General features: G+C 48.3%; 1 protein-coding gene across 3 annotated transcripts in view; it reads left to right on the top strand.

Moving 5' to 3' along the window:
- Positions 1–17,477, top strand: part of MVB12B (multivesicular body subunit 12B) — a 237,385-nt gene that overhangs the window by 210,251 nt on the left and 9,657 nt on the right. For all 3 annotated transcript variants that reach the window (XM_069873484.1, XM_069873486.1, XM_069873487.1), the window contains exon 9: positions 16,035–16,090. In XM_069873484.1, coding sequence (XP_069729585.1) covers positions 16,035–16,090 — 56 coding nt within the window. The remainder of the gene's footprint in view (positions 1–16,034; positions 16,091–17,477) is intronic.

Below are 17,477 nucleotides of genomic sequence, written 5' to 3' on the forward strand. Positions count from 1 at the left end.
TATAAATTTTTATGATAGTGTATAAACAGCCATAGCTTGCCTTGTCTCACATCTATCCCTGCAGAGAATGAGGGCAACATCTAGCATAAAGAAAAATATAATAAGAGAAAGCAGAAATGAATGGGAAGAGCTGGAGGATTGATCACTCGCTGCATTTGTATATCCTGATGGAAAAGGTGCTGCTGACAGGTGGCCAGGTTTCTTCTGTATGAAACCATGTGTGTGCTGTCAGGGCGGTGTGAGCAGCCTTGTTTCGATTGATGAATTGCCTGCTTTCTTGATTAAACCTTCCGTCACTTAAGAAACAAAAAGCCTGTGTTTGGATGGCAGAGTGGGACATGTCAAAAAAATCTGTCTGCTCTACCTTTGTGCAGATGTTGGGCACAGACTGTAACATGTATTATTAAAATGAATGTGGCATTTACTGTGCATTATTTCTTTCCTGGGAGAAAGGACCTGTAAATTATATGCTAATAATAAGCTTTAACCCTTTCAGAAATGAAGAGATTAAGAAGTGCAAATATTCCTGCAGGCCTCACTAATTGGATGGGCTGGAACACCAGTCTAGTCCTCTGAAGTTAATAAACAGCGAGTTCTGGACCAGCGTGCTGATGCCTCTCGGGCATCCTACCTCCCATAAGTTTTCTGCTGTGTAAGTGCCGCTGAAACGTAAACCTTTCAAATTACAAAATCTTCACCGAAAGCCCCCTTCAAACTCTTGACTGTGGGCAAAAGCTGTCTCTTGCCCAGCGACGAGGCCAGCAGCGTAGCGAGTCATGCATGACCTCCTCCGCGGGGTACGGCGCTGCACCGTCGAGGCTGCCGGAGCCGCCCTGCACCGGCACCAGCAGCTGATTCTGCTTTCAGCATCACCTCAGCCTGCCAGTTTGAGATGTACTCAACTGACTCATCTCAGGAAAAGGATTAGGGATGGGAAGAAGGCTTAGCACGACGTGCAGAGCATGCGGCAGGATGTTGCGTTAGAGTGACTGAGTTTGCAAGATGAGATTTTTTATGCTCTCAGGTGTGGGTTTTGGGAACTCATGAGCTAGTCCAAGCCATGTGGTTCCTACAGCGTGGAACTGCTGCTATAGTCTGGTGGGTAAAGCCAGTGTTGCCATTGCTTGTGTGACCCTGCTCACTGCTGAGCAGGCTTCTTTTTTGCCCTGAATTTTCCCTGTGGTCACCTGTCATCGCAGATAGACGTTTGTCAGTTGTGCCATTGAGGCTGATGCAGTTTGAATACCGGACGTTCAGTGGTACCTGCTTGCTGGTTGTCCATCCATAGAAACAGAGCAGGACTCAGAAGTGCCCGTTACTGTACTGTATGAAAGTTAACCGAGTTGTGTTTACACTGTGCTTCAGAATCCCGTACCACTTCAGGAGTGCTCAGTTTGGTGTCAGATCCTGCTGAAAATGCTGCGATGTTTACCATTTGTTTGCATAGGAGCAGCAGGTTTTCAGAGCAGTTCTTTGATCCAGTGATGGCTTTGCATGTAGTTCTCATCATAAAAGAACTGTTTTGTGATTGTCTTTAACCACGTTATCAACACAGTTCCCTGTGCAAAGTACTTTTCCCAGAAAAACTCGACTGAGTGCCAAGGAAGGGAGACGCAGCCGGCTGCCAGTGTTGGCCGGTGCACGTTTGACAGCTCACTACAAAGAAGGAGGCTTTTGTGGGCAGCTCTGACAGGTGGCACTTTCTCCCATCTCTGATTTGTTTAGTTTGGAATTGTGTGCCAATATTTACTACCTTAACATTTAACTTAGAGGGAAATATTTACTTAAATCATAGAATGGTTGTTTATTATTACAATTTATGTGTAACTGTTTCTTTATTTTATTTAACAGTTTATTTTCCTCTTGAGACACTGTGTAGGAAGGCCAGAACAAACGCTGTGGTCTGACCGGGTGGGTTAGTGGTGGTGCCATGACTCAGGGCGGGCGTGTGGGCGACGTGTTTGCTGGTGTGAAGCAGGGTGGTTGGGCCACAGGTGCAGAGAGAAACATTGGCAAGTGGAGGTTCTAGTCTGGGTTCGATCTCCATTGCCCAGATGAACTTCCCCAGCAGGAGGTCAGTTGGAGCGGCTGGAGTGCCCTGGAACCAGGTCTCTGCTGTGGAGGTGACGCAGGGAGTCAGCCCGGAGCCCAGCTGGGCAGCGAGGGGAGGGCAAGTGGGGGGCCATCCGCAGCACCGTGTGGGACGAGGGGGCTCCTGTGGAAACACCCTCAGAGCTGTGTTCATCCCACGCTGGTTTGTAATCCAGATCTCTGGAGGCAGCAAGGAGAGTGGAAATGAATGTTAATGATCTGAAAAAACATCAAAGCCAGAGGATTCCTGCAAAGGAAACTGAGTGGATTTTCTGTGTGGGATAGTGCAGAGCTTGTCAGGGGTCATTGTAATTTGTCTGGGCAGCTTTGTTTGGAGCATTTATGTCACACGCTGCTCTTATGGCAGCAGTTTGATTCCAGATTCCTCCCTCTGTTCTGGAGCTCCATTGGTTTATTCGGTGTGGCTGTGAGTTTTGCCCTGGAACACCAGTACGTGGCTGGGGTGGTGGCTGAGCCCGGCGGCGTTGGGTGCTGCAGGCTTGTGTTTCCATGGCTTGGCCATTGCCTCAGGAATGCCTCAGGAATGCCTCATTGCACAGATCCTCTTTTTTATCAAATTACAAAAGAAATCTCTTTCAGAGGTCTTTCTAGATTGGAAGAAAAATTAAAGATTTCTTTACATTTCAGTGCCCGCCTGTCGGCATCCTTCATGTGGCAAAATGTCAGGGTATCTGCACCACGGCTGCCGCTTGCTTCTCCTCTCTGTACGTTTCTTTAAAAGGTGGTGTATCTTTTATCTGTATGTAATGAGGACAGACGTTTTAATCAGAGGTTAGTCATTTATTTTTGCAAACTATTGTTTTGCTGCTTCATTTTTGCAGATAATTAAATGGTTCGCTTGGCACAGTGTGTCTGCTTTATTAAAACAGGTAATTTTGAAAAAAAGAGAGATGCTATTTTTTGGATCACTGCACAAGAATTGGTTTTATCTTCATCTTCCAGCACAGTTTCTGGTGGTTTTGTGATACCCTCCTATGTTCTTGCTTTTCAGTACGCTCCACTTGCTAAGGGGGAGGCCCTTTGCTATATTTTCCTGTTGTTCCGCATGCCCATGTGCACGTTCTCTGTGCTTCTCAAGAATAGAAGCGGAACTCGATTTATTTTTTGTGACACTGAATTTTAATCAGGATAGTCCAAAACCCAGACAAGTTGTGACACAAGCTTTATTCTGTGTTGAAACCTCTTTACTGAGAGTGAGATTAAAGTCAGCTTGTTCTTCGCCCTATTGCAATTTCCAGTCTTTGGACTAAGAGACCTGGATAATCTTCCAAATAAAAGGCTCTATTAATATCCAGCAGTTCAGGGAGACTGAAGTCTCATCTAAAATGCTGCAGCTGCGTATTTCAGAAGGGGAAATGTAGGTGTTACTTAATACTGTATTTAATGAGATTCAGGAAAGTGTATTTCTTATTGAATTAGCTCCTCCACGGTACAGGGATTCTCTGCCGCTCACTTCTGCCGCGTTCCACGCTGCGTTACCGTACTGCGCTAGGCGGGCTTGGCCCAAGTGGTGAGAGATGAAGCCCCAAGCTCTGCTGCCTCCATCATTTGTCAGACGTGTGATTTTCTGATTAACCTGCTGTCGTCCGAAGTGGCGTTCTTCATCTCCATCATCTCACTTGGACGTGCTCGTACAAGAGCGTGACAGCTCCGGCTGCGGTGCTGCTCTCCTGCAGCATCCCGGCTGCCCCACGGAGCCGCAGGCCGGCACGGGAAGTCATGCCTTCTCCTGCTGTAGCATACCAGGCGTACAGACTTCACCCATTTCTCTCAGATCACACGTCAACTTCCAAGGAAGCTGCTTGTTGATCTCTGCTGAGAGGATTATGTGGCTGCTGCCCCGGTGCTGTGAATTATGTATGAGCAGGTGTATGGCAGGGACGCTCCCGTCCCAGTGGCGAAGGCGTTTGCACCAGCAGTTCTGAGCTGGCGCAGCGTGCCGGGAACATCCGAAAGCAGCGCGGCTGGAGCAGGGCTGTGTCCTCGGGGAGGGTGACGCTGGGGTGACCCCATCGATGCCGCGGAGCCCTGCGAGCAGGAATGCTGCTCAGCCCCTGCTCCACACGTGCAGCAGCCGTTGGTCTGGGAGCGTGGAGGAGGACGAGCTGGCGGGTGCTGTGCCGGCTGCTGGAGGAGCACAACCTTTGGGGCGGGCTGCGCTCTATTTGTTTTGCTTTTCCGACTGCTATAGTTTAATTTTTTTTTAAATAGGAAGCTGCTCTGTGGTTTGGATATTTAAACAGTTATTAACCGAACGACAATTAGCAGATTGCATAGACAGATTTCCTTTTCAAAACCTCTGAAATTGAGTACAGTTTGCAAAACTATCACGGCACAGTAATGACAATGAATTTTGATTTCCCGGAACTGATATTAGACTCCTTATTAAACTATGTGCATCTGCTTTTAATTTACTCCAAATAATTGGAAAATGCAATGAAGCTTTCCAATTAAAGCACGGCTTTATGCTGTTTAATAATACCCCCATAATATTATAGCTTATGAAGTGACAGGTGAGTTGGTGTATGAATAAAACATAAAGGCAGCAATAAGGGACAGAAAACCGGAGACAGTTGTTGGGGATTTTAAATGCTGGATGTAATTTGCATATATTAATCTCTTCTTTTCAGCCTTATCAGGCGTTCTTCAGTATTTGAAGTTAAAATAGCGTTGACAGGCGGGAGTACGCTTAGTTTTTTCAAGGATTTATTACTTGTATAATTTCTGATCTTTAATAAGCAGATATGACTGATCCTCATAGTTCTATAGAAATCGGTTAATTGTTCCAGATGGCGTGTACTGATTATGCAAAATTACTTTTCACACCATTTTTTTTTTTCTGATGGAGTTTGGAGTAAAATTAAATTTTTTATAGCCTTCTTATCACGCTGTTTTACAGTGTTTTTTTGCACAGAAGTTGAATTTAATCTACTATATTACATTGACCAGCAGAGTTATTCTAATGTAGCTTTTTGTGATTTGACAAAGAATAATAGAACACATCACTCATTGTTCGTTACTGTGCTGCTAATAAAAAGGAGTTCTAGTGCAGAAAACCAGGCTGTTATTTATGAAGAATGCTTAATTTGCACAGTTAAAAATGCAAAATTGTTACAATGAGATGTTCTCTCTTTTGGATAGAAGACTTGGGCAGAGCAGATGAAAATAGTCTTGTTGCGACAGATTCCATCTAATAAAGGAGGATTTTTGATAATGAGCGGTGTGGCTCGGCTCTATTTACGGGGAGGAGCAGCCATCCAGGCAGCACACTCTGACTCCTGTCAGGAGGTGTCACTGGTGTTTTCCCTGATTATCGTCACCCGGATATCTCAGTGGCATAATTTCATAATTGAAAACGTTTATAAAGGATGTTGGGCTTCGTTTATCTAACGAAAAGCTGTTTATACAAAATAAACCACACATAAAGCCCTCTTGCTAATAAGGTGATTGCGATTTGTTTTGGCGGTGACTCAGTGTTGAGGAGGCGTCCCGCTGCCTCACTGTCCCAACCATGCTGGGTCGTGTCCCGATCCCGTTCAGGCGCTGACGCGGGTTTGTCTGGAGTAACCCTGGGCCCTGGTTAATTCTGGTGTTGTGTCCCATCCCTCGTGCCATGATGCGGGCTGGTGTGAGCTGGCTCCGTTTCCCTCCCTCATCTTCCCAACAAGCAGCGCGCGGCAAGGCAGAGCGAGGATTCCACTCATCCCTCGTGCTGGGCTTCGTCCTGGGGTCTGCGCCACCATCCTTGGACGTTGTGGAGGGGCTGAAGAGAGAGTCAGGGACTGAATCCCGACATCTGACTGATCTGGGCCAAGGAAACCAGCACGTGTTCAAGAAATGACCTTGTGGTTAAATGGTATTAAAGTCTCTGGCTAAATTAGAGAGGTGGGGGTGCAGTAAATGGACTTCTACAGAGAGTGCTTATTTTTAACTTGACAGAAAAAGACAGGTAATTAACTCGGCCATTAGAAGGCTCAAAATTTCTGCTGTCTCCTGTGGAACTTGAAAATTGTTTTGTGTGTACTCATATATATATGAATAACATGTATGGAGACCACTAATGGTATAAATCAGAAATGATTAGAAAATATTTGTTCTAATGAAGTAATAATTTGGTAGTAATGCTTTTCATCAGTGTAGCTTAAGGCTACATTAAGTGGACAGACTTTATACGGATTCTCTAATTTTAATCTTCAAAATGCTATCTAATGTCTCATTAAGGCTTGCATATAATGTATCTTAAGTACAGTCATTAAATATAGTTTAGGGAGATTTATGTTCAGATATTGCTTAAAGATGTTTTAATAGGCCCATTTACTCTGATGATATTAATGAGCTCTTAACACATATTAAGCTTCTAAAGCCAGTGGTGTTGCTCTCGCAGTGAGCACAATATCTTAAGGACTGTAAATGAATTGGATGCTCCAACAAGGCTGTTGTTCATCCGAGTTTTCAGGCACCCTCTCTAGTTGCTCAGCTCCACGAGCGCTGGGCTGTGTCCCTGTTCTGCCACTGCACGCTCCTCAGATGCTTCTTGGGCTCGTGGTACTTGGGCTTGGCCGGGACGTTTTGGCTCGTTGTGCCTTGTGCCCTGGGTGCGCAGCGGCTTAGAGGGGCAGAACTCATTGAACTGTGCACATGGTCCAAATGGCACCTTGAGAACAGCTTGGGCCTGCGTGAGCGTCTGTAACGTGTTCGGCAGGTTTGGTTATGCATCTGCTAAAACAGGTAAGTCAGATAACACAGGGCAAGAGCCAAACACAGCCATGCTGTTAGAAAAATTCGCTTTCTGATCAACTGAAGTTAAGATGCAAGAATTGTAGTTACGGTTATATTATAAAAGCTGTTCATTCCTCTCTTGTCACTTCAGTTCCAACTCAGAAAGTTATTGCAAACAAAATTCTCCGGTTTCATCACTCAGCTCTTCTTAAAAAATCCTTCTGAGTTCAGAGACTTTTATAATTACTAAATTGGTTTGTTAGAAGGAGATAATAGCAAATTTCTTCTTTTCATAATTGGACATTTCTTCCCTGTAGGCTAATGTATGCGCGGCGCTCGCATACACAATCAGCCATGCTTTTGAAAAGCTGTAACTAGCTAATAAGTGCTGTGGTGTCATCGGAGAGTAATGGTTTGCTGATTAGCATAATTAATGACAAATGGTGGTGCGGCGCGGGCGGATTGGTTTAGGCGATGATGGATGCGCGGCAGCCGAGGCTGAGGCCTGCCAAGGCGGCCGGGCTGGTTGTCGGCACGGCTCCTTGCCGGGTTGGCTTCCATCAGTGCCAGCCTCACACCCGGTGCCACACCTCGGCAGCTCAGGCAGCGCCGGGGGGTGGTCCGTGTGCCACCGTGGCACTGGGCACCGGTTCTGGGGCACTCCCTGGGCTGGTTGTTGGTGTGGCTCCTTGCAGAGTTGATTTCCATCGGTGCCAGCCAGCCTTGCGCTCGCCACCACACCCCGGCAGCTCAGGCAGCGCCGCAGCACGGGCCACGGGCCATCGCGGTGCCGGCTCGGAGCCCTCTCCGGGCTGGGCAGCTCCGTGTCCCACAGCTGCTGCTCCCTGTGCTCCGAGCCCCTCGGCACCAGCGGGAGAGGAGCTGTGCACGGTCGAGTGTTCCCGTGGTCCTTGTCCTCCCCGGGCAGGAGGGAGGCTCCAGGCAGCCATTTGTGCGAGGAGATGGGCGCGTTTATCTGTGACTTGATTAATCAGGGCTAATTTGCATTCGCAAATGAGACTGATAAAAATGGAGCTACCCCTTCACCTTTGAGGGGGAGGAGGGATTATTTCTAGGTTGTCTTTTTTTAAGTGATAAGCAACTCTTACCAATAAGGATGAAAATACTTAATTTGCATTAGCAAAAGAAGCTAATTATTATATAGTTAATTAGCATCTGGAAATGAGGATTATCTTAATTACAAAGCACAATTTCCTTAATAGCTACAAAACTCTAAGTTTGATCTGTGTGGAGATTGGTGACTATTATTATGTAATTAGTGATCATATTAATGGTGCGGTGTATTTAGATATAATTTGCATATGCAAATGAAATTTACCTGATGGAAATATGTGGCTCCACTAATGACTATGAGCACTTAAAAATTAAATTGCGTTAGGAGATTTGGATCCTGAGTTGCTCTGCAGTGGCACAGTGGATCTCCTCCTGTATAAGAGCTTTTGATTCTGTGGTCTGGTGGTTGGGAGGACGAGGAAACCTCCTCTGCCATTTCGGCTCCCCACTCCCCCGTAGGTAAATCCTGCGACTGAGCAACCTCAGCTTTAGGTCCTTGTCAAGGCTCTGCTGACTGGATAAGCATCATATCCCTGGATGGTAGGAGCATGTGTTCTGTGTACCAGTGAGCTCCTGGGCAGAAGATAGGAGTCCCATGTCCATTGTAGCCATGGTTGTGATGGTTTTCTGCTTCCCATTCACGCTTGGGGTGCCTGTGGTATGGAAAGTATGTTGCTTTCAGTATGGCTGATCCATCTTCTTTGGTCTCTTCTCCCAATGATAAGTGATAGGATGAGAGCAAATGGCCTCAAGTTGCATCAAAGCAGGTTTGGATTGGATATTGGGAAAAATTTCTTTACTGAAAGGGTGATGAAGCATTGGAAGAGGCTGTCCAGGGCAGTGCTGGAGTTACTGTCCCTGGAGGGGTTCAGTAAGCACAGTGTGTTCCTTTAACATACCCGGCTTCTGCCCTGCAGAACCGAAATAGCTCAAGTACAGAAAATCCCAGTGCTAGAAGGAAGCAGCCGTTACCCAACAGGATGTTTCTCTCATCAAGAGGGAGAAATTTATGGCTACCGGCCAGGGAACACTGCTGCTATTGTGGGTGCTTCCCGCGATGCTTTTTGCAACTGCTTGCTCCAGCCCAAGCCTTGCCCGCCTGTGCCTCCCCGCCTCCCTGCTGCAGACAGACATTACACGTTTAATGACTTCCAAGGAGTCTGTCTGTCATTACAGCTAGAGCTGAAAGTAATTGGAAAGTGTCTGTGTTTCTCTTCAGCGCGACGGCCCATGCGTGGAGGCCAGAGGAGCGAGAGCCTGCGCTTCACCGCCCTGTCCACAAGCGAGCCCTGCCTGGCCCTGCCACAGCCCCACGCGAGGGTCCTGGTTTGTCTCTGCTCTGGGCTAATTAATTAAGGGTTGTTGCTTGGAAGTAGCACATGCTTAGGTGTGATCTTTGAAGTTTAGTGTGGTGCAGAGACTTCAAAGGAGACGTTTTATTAAAAAATAATAAAATCAAGAGCTCCTAAACACTTGCAATTTGAGGAGCTTGTTTGAAGTCTCTCCATGTTCCCTGGTGCTGATGTGGCCGCAGTGCTGAGGTACCACTCAGCCACCGCCACACAGCACTTAACCTTCACTTTAGTTAAAAAAGAATAATCAAAACCAGGAGTATTTTCTCAAGTGTTTTTGTGGCTTGATCTAGCAGTAAAGAACTAATTGTGCAGTGTCATGAGCTGTGCAGGAAACAGAGAAAATCAAGGCTGACAATCAAATTAGCAAAAATGAAAATTTAGTCCAGGGCTGTTTTTTTAATCAGTCATTTCAAGATGAACAGGAAAGCTGTAAACCTTTCCCATTGTGGAGGTTTCCTTCCACAGCCCAGGAGGCCCCTGCTCTCCTATCCCAAGCGTGGTTCGATGTTGCTGGAGTCTTCCCAGCTGGGCAACGCTCACGCTCCCTCGCTGCCCCATGGCAGAGCGCTGCTGCGAGGTGCTGCTCCCCGGGGCGGTGGCACAGCTGCCCCCAAGCTGGGCTCAGTGCTTCGGGGGCATCGTGCCAATTCTGAACGACCCACAGCCCTGCACGTGGGCACCTCTGGAGCCAGGCAGAGCCCACACTGCGATGCTGCTCGTGGAGCGGAGCATGGGACCATCCTGGCTGTACTGGTCTCCTCTCATCAGCGCATTCAACTAACGAGGGGCTGCACAGGGCAGGCAGCCCACCAGTCCCCTCAGCACAGCCGGCAGCGGCAGCCTCTGCAGGAACAGCACAGATGGCGAGCCCACGCAGCAGCACAACCTGCAATATGTCCTGGAGCCGCTGGCGGCTGCGGCTGTCGCGGAATGGTGGCTGCGCTGGGGCAGCCCTGCGTTCCCACCCCTCACCTCAGAGGTCCTGGGCAGGCTGGAAAGGGACTGGTGAGGAGCCAGGGAAATGGGCTCAATGTCTTAATATTTGGTACTTGGTGTGCGTTCTGGGGGTGGTGTCCACAGCTGGGGAGCTACTGCTGAGCGGTCGCAACATTCCTGATTGCAACTGGCTTGGCAGGAGCTCGCGGGAGAGTTTGCTTTTGTTTTCCCCCTGAGGTTTTGGTATTGCTAGTGCTTTGGAGCTGTAGAACGGTGGTGTCCCATCTGGGGCTCGGTGCACGGTAGCGCAGAGCACACACACATGTTTATTATTCAGGCTGCTGTTCAGATCACTGTGTACAGAAATACAGAAGTAGGAGGCTTAGCTGTACATTACCGAGAGCGTGGTTTGTTTGGAAAAGCTCACATCTCCTTGATGCACTGCAGGCTGCTGTGGAACATTTCTCCATGGTCGTGTAATGTGCCCAGGTTTGTGCAGGTGTCCTGTGCAGTCCTGCACAAGCGGCTGCAAGGCTCAGGTGCGCAGGGCTCACACTGGGGCACTGGGTGTGAAGCAGAGAGGTGCAAACGGGAGCCAGGGCTGTGTGTGTGGTGGGAGGGAGCATGGAGGAGGAGATGTCCTGGTCCCTGCCTGGGGTGCCCCAGAGCTCCTCTGCACACAGTGCCTGAGCTGGTCCAGCATGACACCATCTCACCAGCTGCCCACAGCAAGGCAGGAGACACAGGCAGCAACCTTAGTCCTGAATGTCCACACCGTGTCAGATCCAGCAGCCTGAAAGGGCTTGACAAGTCCCCGTCCCGTTCCTTGGAAAGTCATCAAGCCATCAACCTTGCTGCAGAGGGTGTATATCCGCCGTCTCTGACAGCTCTGGGGTGACTCCATGGCTGATGCACAGCCTTGCCCCTCGCGAGGCACCGCTTCTGATGGCCAGAGCTGTCTCCTGCCCGCCTTGGCCTCGGGGCCAGGACAGGGCTGCACGGGGGCTGCGCGTTCTCGCTCATGTGGAAGTGGTGTTGGAAGGGCCCCTGTGCCTGCACCAGGCTGGGCTGTGTGCTGGGGCAGCGGCTCCTGTGATGGGCACCCTCGGTGTCATATTTAGCTCCTGGGTACAGCTGCATAGCTGCCCCGCTGCAGCTATTCTGGTGGACAGGGCCGTGCATCTCCCTGCGGTCTAACCCCGGCTGCCTGCTCCCAGTGCTGCTGTGCCCACGCTCTATGCCAGACTGCGTGATCTCACCCACTTCCAAGCTCCTGATGGAAGCGTGGAGACATTATTTCCTCTGGTTGTCGTTTAGCTGAAAATTAAGTTTTCTGTAAACAGGTGAGCATTGCTGGTTTTATGGCACTGCTGTAGGCTGGTTTATGAGAAATTAGTCTTGGTAAAACATAAACACTCTGTTAGCGGTTCAGGTTGGGAAAATCTGAAGGCTTGTGTTTAGCAAGAATGTTTAGCACTCAGGGTTTTTTTGTTGGTTTGGATTAGCAATGCTTAATTTTCAAAGTCATGCAGGAAAGTGTTTTGCAAGGGATTTACTTATTTAAATATTTCTAATATCACCAGCTGAAAATTCAAGTGTAAAAGGCCATGCAATAATAGCAATAAAGAAATCTAAAGCTTTAAAAGCTTATGGTGAGAATGCAAATGCAGAAACAGCTGTTATTTCCTCGGGAGTTGAGGTGTATAAACCCTTCCGTGGCTGTGCATCCCCACAACAGTGGTGTGAGGAATTAGCGCTCACTGCAGTGTGCAAACGGAGCCTGCCGAGCTCCGAGGCAGCTATTCATCTGTACCCAGGAGCTAAATATGACAATGTTAGCATTTTTCATTTCCCTGACGTTACCATTAATAAAGCAATGATCCAAAAGAAGCTTTGCTGAGTCTGTTCTTTATGCTTCCATCACTCACGACTGGATAATTTCACACAGGATCGTTTTTAAATTAAATGACGATAAAAGCGCTCCGCTGTCCTGTGTTCACTAGTTCATAGAAGTCTATCAAGTCATTAATGTGTCATGACAAACTACTCGTTGGATACAAGAGTAATTAATTATTTGCATAAATAACAGGTTGAACTTCGTGCTTTGAACCGCAATGACATGTGCGTTGTATCACAGAAATCTTGGAACCTCGTGCAGAGTCCATGGGAGGGGGGGAAGGCCGAGCCGGGCGTGTGTGCGACCGTGTCCTCACGTGCTTCCAGCAGCCAGGAGCTTGGCTGGAGTTTTGATGCTTTTTATATTCCCAAGTTCTTCGTTAATGGCTGCTTCAAGAAAGCATCTGATCATTGGAGATTTCAATGAACAATTATACAGATTTTCATAATCACCATTAATCACCACATATTTTTAAAGATAATTACAGCAATTATTATTTAGATTCCTCTTTTATGTGCGCATTGTAGAAAAGAACAAGTGCTTATTATGCTGGATAGTGTAGAGAACTGTGGTCTGAAGTTCTTTTGTCATCCAGAAACTCATTATGTTAGCTGATGCTGCTCTGAAAGTTCATCAGCATGTCTAAATTAGGGGAGCATTGGCAGGTCTGATTATTTAAATCTGGTAGCTTTGCTAAAAATATAGTTATTCAAGGAAGATGAATTACTAATTTGACAACTGAAATTCAGTTGGAGTCTGCAGCACAGAAGGCAGCGTCTATCGTGTGCTTAGAGGAGGGTGACAGTCCTTTTTAGATTAAAGGGAGAATTTCTGAGCGAGCTAACCCGTTGTATTTATAGCGCACAGCTTTGTGGCCTGCCCTTTGAGAGCTGAGGGTAACTTTTTGTAAATCTTAATGAAGCCAAAGCTGCTGGTTAGAAGTCAGTGGAGCGTTGTGGTGGACCTGCACTGACTGAGCGTGGCTCTGGTGCCCTTTTGGGATCCAGCCTCCTTGGCTGGGATTGATGTATAAATGGGACGTCGCCCACCTCTTTTGTTCTGAGTCAGTACAGGTCTCCTTTGGAAAGAGAGCTGTACGTTTCCATTCGCCAGCACCTGCTCTTTACATCTCTCTATGTTGCTGTCTGCTCATCTCAAACATAGTACAAATTGATGTCAAGGAGCATCTAATTACTCTTGGCTGGACTAAAGCAAGAGCAGCAGTGCCGGGCAAGAGCCTGGCTGGTAAGCTCTGGCACTGCCGATGAACATGGTAACACCGGGCAGAAGCTCAGCCCGGTGATCTGCTCAGCAGGGACTGCCAGGAATCCTTCCAAAGCGGCAGGGGAAATAGGCAAAAAAGAGAAAAGGGAGGAATCTGAGGCTGCTGCTAATGTTTATTTACAGCACAACATCAGAACAGGGAACATGGAATTAAAAGCCTCCTACAGTTCTGGTTTCATTTAATTTTATTATGAAATTAAGTGGCTGCTGCAAGTGGCAGTGCCGTGGTGCCTGGCAGAGCAAGGCAGGAGCAGTGGCACCTGTGCCCAGAGCCCGGTGCTGGGCACCCTGGCGGCTCTTCCGTGCTTGTTGCTGGGGATGCTCAGCCCTGGAGATCGCTCCCTGTGGTTACTGCCCTCCCTCTTCCACGAGGTCTCGGAGAGCTGGTGTGCAGTGAGACAGTGTTTTTAAGGGCTTAGACCACACGAGCTCCGTGCTTGTGCTTGCACACGTGCAGCTCCACCACGGCACTGGATTTACACTCCTAAAAGTAATTGGTGTGCCTCGCTCTTAAAGTCTTTCAGTGAGAGAAAGCCCTTCCTAGGAGGCAGTAGCATTGAGTTTCTCTTCCTGTGGCCGGTGCTGCGGGACGTCTGGCAGCACTTCCAGGGGTGAGGTGAGAGATGCAGACTCAGAAGTGTTAACTTCAGCTGGGGCCATCTTCAGCCTGGAAGCAGAGGCGAGGAACGAGCGGCTGCTCCCCATGTGTCTCAGGTGGGTCCCCACCATCTGCCTGCAGCCTCTTCGTGCTCAAACAGCTCCTGCCTGCAGGCTGGTGCCCAGTGAAAGGGCGAAGGCTGCTGCCCTTCCAGCGCGGGCGGCCAGGGCAGCCTGGTGCTTTGCTTGTGTAAAGTCTCCAGAATTGGTGGGTATTTAATTGCTCGTGACTCCCAGTGCCTGGCTGTGAAAAGAGCTGTTGAATGAGTGTGTTGTTTTCTGATTTCTCCCTGCAAAGTATTTTCGCAGCAGCCTGGTGACGGGCCTGACACTGGCTCCTCTGCGCACTCCTGCGCTTGGGGAGTGCAGCATTAATAACACACTTCCATGCATCATGCCATTTTTAAGCATGATCGTTATGATAAAGGGCATATACTTAATTACAGGCCTGCTTAATTACAGCTCTGTTGAAGCTCGTTTGTTTAGGAGAGTGCTAATTGCGCTGCTGAGCCTTTGGCACACCCTGCTTTCATCTGCTGCTTCGCTCTGCAGTTTTGAGCTCCGGGAGGGCTGGAGCGCATGAGGACCGAAGAACGGATGGAGGCAGGCCATCAGGGGCTGCTGGGGAACGTGCACGCTCATCATGGCTTATTCTTTAAATTGCTTTACAAAAGACGGCGTGTGACTGATCAAAGCAGGTTTCTGTCAGGATAACAAATGTCTTTTAGGTTCAAAACTTCCTGGATTTGGTGATGTTGCTTTTCATCTGTTTCCTTTTGTTTCATGTAGCACTGGGGCTGCCACATAGCACCTTTGATTATGAAATAACTTCGGTGGAGGGGTTTTTTTAGGTCAATAATACACGAAGCAAACGTAAAATGCTAAGTATTCCTAAATAACCCTTGTTAAATCGCTAACGTGGTAACTCACAGCTGCTAGTGGAAGTTAAATACAGCAAGTAGAGAAATACTGGGTTTGTGGGTGTAGATGCTTTGTGAAGGAAAACCATGTTCTAGGATTACTTGAGGGCATTTCAGGGCTTAAATTAGATCTAGTTTGAAAATTTTATTTCTTTCAGAGCTGAAATTTTAAGACTTGAAGTATTAAAGGTGTAACTGAAATAAAGCGAGTGTATGTGGGGCTGCGTTCACCTTGGATATGTGCCTGTTGCAGTCTTATGTGGAAATTGCCAAGTTACGTGTTTTAAAAATAAGTGTCTCGCTTGTACCAATACACCTTGTGGGAGGCTTTCTGGGCTGTTTCTGAAATAGTGATGGCAAGTCAGAAATACTGAACATCACCACATTATCTAAGAAGAACACACAATACAATATGAAGGCAAACAACCCTCTTGATGTGGTTAAGGTTGTGCTACAGGGAGAGCTTGGCCCAGTTACACGAGGCTCTGCCGTGTGCCATCTTGTCCTTGTGTCTGTCTTTCTACTCTGCTGGTTTCCGTCTTCCAGACGTGGTTTGATGTTCAGTTCACGCTGGCAGCACCCAGGGCAGGGAGGGAGCTCAGTCCCCAGTGTTTGTCCCCTCCTGCCCAGGCACCGCATCAGGGACGGGCAGCTCTTGAACCAAGTGTGCTCTGTGTCCTGCTCAGGTACCACCAGCTTCATTCAGATGGCTCTGTCTGGCCTTGGTACACAGATGCCAGTCCTCTTACACTCTTTGTATTTGTTTTCAGTTTCAAATATTCTCCTGTGTTGGCAGCTGAACCAAACTGGAACACTCACAATTGAGACCACGAAGTTGTATATGGGTAGAGCAGGGAGGGTTCATTGAGTTCTGGGTTTGGTTTGGACTGACACAGCTGTGTCTCCAGCAGAGAGAAACCACTGGCAGGTTCGAGGGAGGAAAAGGCTGGTAGTTACTTCTGTGAGCTATCAGTCATGTGTCAGTGCCATGAGTACTTGATCTGTCACTGGGAATGTGTGAAGTTGCATGTCAGAAGTCAGCTGGAAATGTGACGTGTCTGCTCGTTTTGTCCCTTTCAGCAATGGATGGAGTGCCTTTTATGATTTCGGAGAAGTTTGCCTGTGCTCCCGAAGGGGTGAGTTGCCTTCGTTTTTTTCCCAGGATCTGAAATTCATCTTTTTGTAGATCACGAAGCACCAGCACAAATCACCTGCTTCTGGGAGCTTTTTCGTTGTGGGGCCTAGTACATGTGGGTGATCCAGCCAGTGCTTGAGATGATCCGTAGGGTGGGAATAGTTTTTGCCAGATCACTTCTAAAACTGAATGGTTTATCACCATCACCATCAGGAATGCTAATGACACTTGCTGGTGCTGGAAGCATTCCTAATTTCTTAGCATAGATTGCAAAGAAAACTGCAACTGTATAGCTGTCCTAGCTTTAACGTGCCGTGGCGGCGGTGGAGCGCAGTCAGCTTCACCGCTTTGCTTTTGCATCCCAGAAGTTCAAGGCTGTGGTAATGCCATGGTGCAGGCAGTGCTGGCAGCTGCTGCGGCTCGGCAGGCAGCCACGAGGCTCCTGCAGCTCCGCACCCTGTGCCGGCAGAGCCAGGCAGTGGCCTGTGAATGAGGATCTGCCAGATCTTCCAGAGCTACTTGGTCCTGGTGAGTGCTGGTGGCTTTGCAGTAGAAGTGTGGGTGGCTGTAGCTGACTAGGGTAGCAGAGCCACCACGGCTGCACTGCCCGAAATCCAGTCTAGGGGGAGGCTGCGCTCTCCTGTTTCCAGTTCCATCTGGGACGGTTTGGGGAGATGGTTTGTCCTAATGACACAGCAGCTGGACCTCGGCTGAGTTCCAGGGAGCAGGTGGGGGGATGGAAAAATGATTTTAGGATTTTTGTTGCCCTCTGGCAACGGGATATTATCTGAGACAGTGTCTCAAGTGCCGCAGTGAAACAGACAGGGTTATTTTCACATACTGCATGTTTCTAAGCGAGTTCACTCTCAAGCAGAGTCCTGCTCGGCGTTCCTGTGGTGCCAGCAGTGCGGCTCCAAGGAGGCACCGCGTCCTGCCTGCTTGGCGCCGGGCGCGGCGTTGCCGGCAGAGGGTGCTGCCAACAGCCTGGGCAGAGCAGATTTGCTCAGCCAACACGAAAACCCCAGTACTGATTCAGAGTGACTTTGCAGTGTCCCTGAGGCAGTACTGGTTGGTGATCCCGAGCTCAGAGGCTCAGCATCCCATTACCAGTTCCATAATCCATCCCATCCTAAAACAATATCTCTTTAAAAATCAATATACAAGAAGCTGTTAAGGCAAACACTGAACCGTCAGCTGTATCTGATTTTTCACATTGTGCTCCCTCTTTGTGCTTTCTTCTTCCTGCTGACAGAACCTGTGTGTGCAGCCGGACATGGTTTTTCACAACCATTGCTTTCTTGAAAGTATTGTTTATGGGCCGTTATTCCCAGAAAGCTGGAGTCCCTGCTGCGAGGACAAATGCAGAGAGATTAGGTCGTGCTAATCCT

Source organism: Phaenicophaeus curvirostris, chromosome 20, assembly GCF_032191515.1.
Source record: "Phaenicophaeus curvirostris isolate KB17595 chromosome 20, BPBGC_Pcur_1.0, whole genome shotgun sequence".
NCBI classification, from domain to species: Eukaryota; Metazoa; Chordata; class Aves; order Cuculiformes; family Cuculidae; genus Phaenicophaeus; species Phaenicophaeus curvirostris.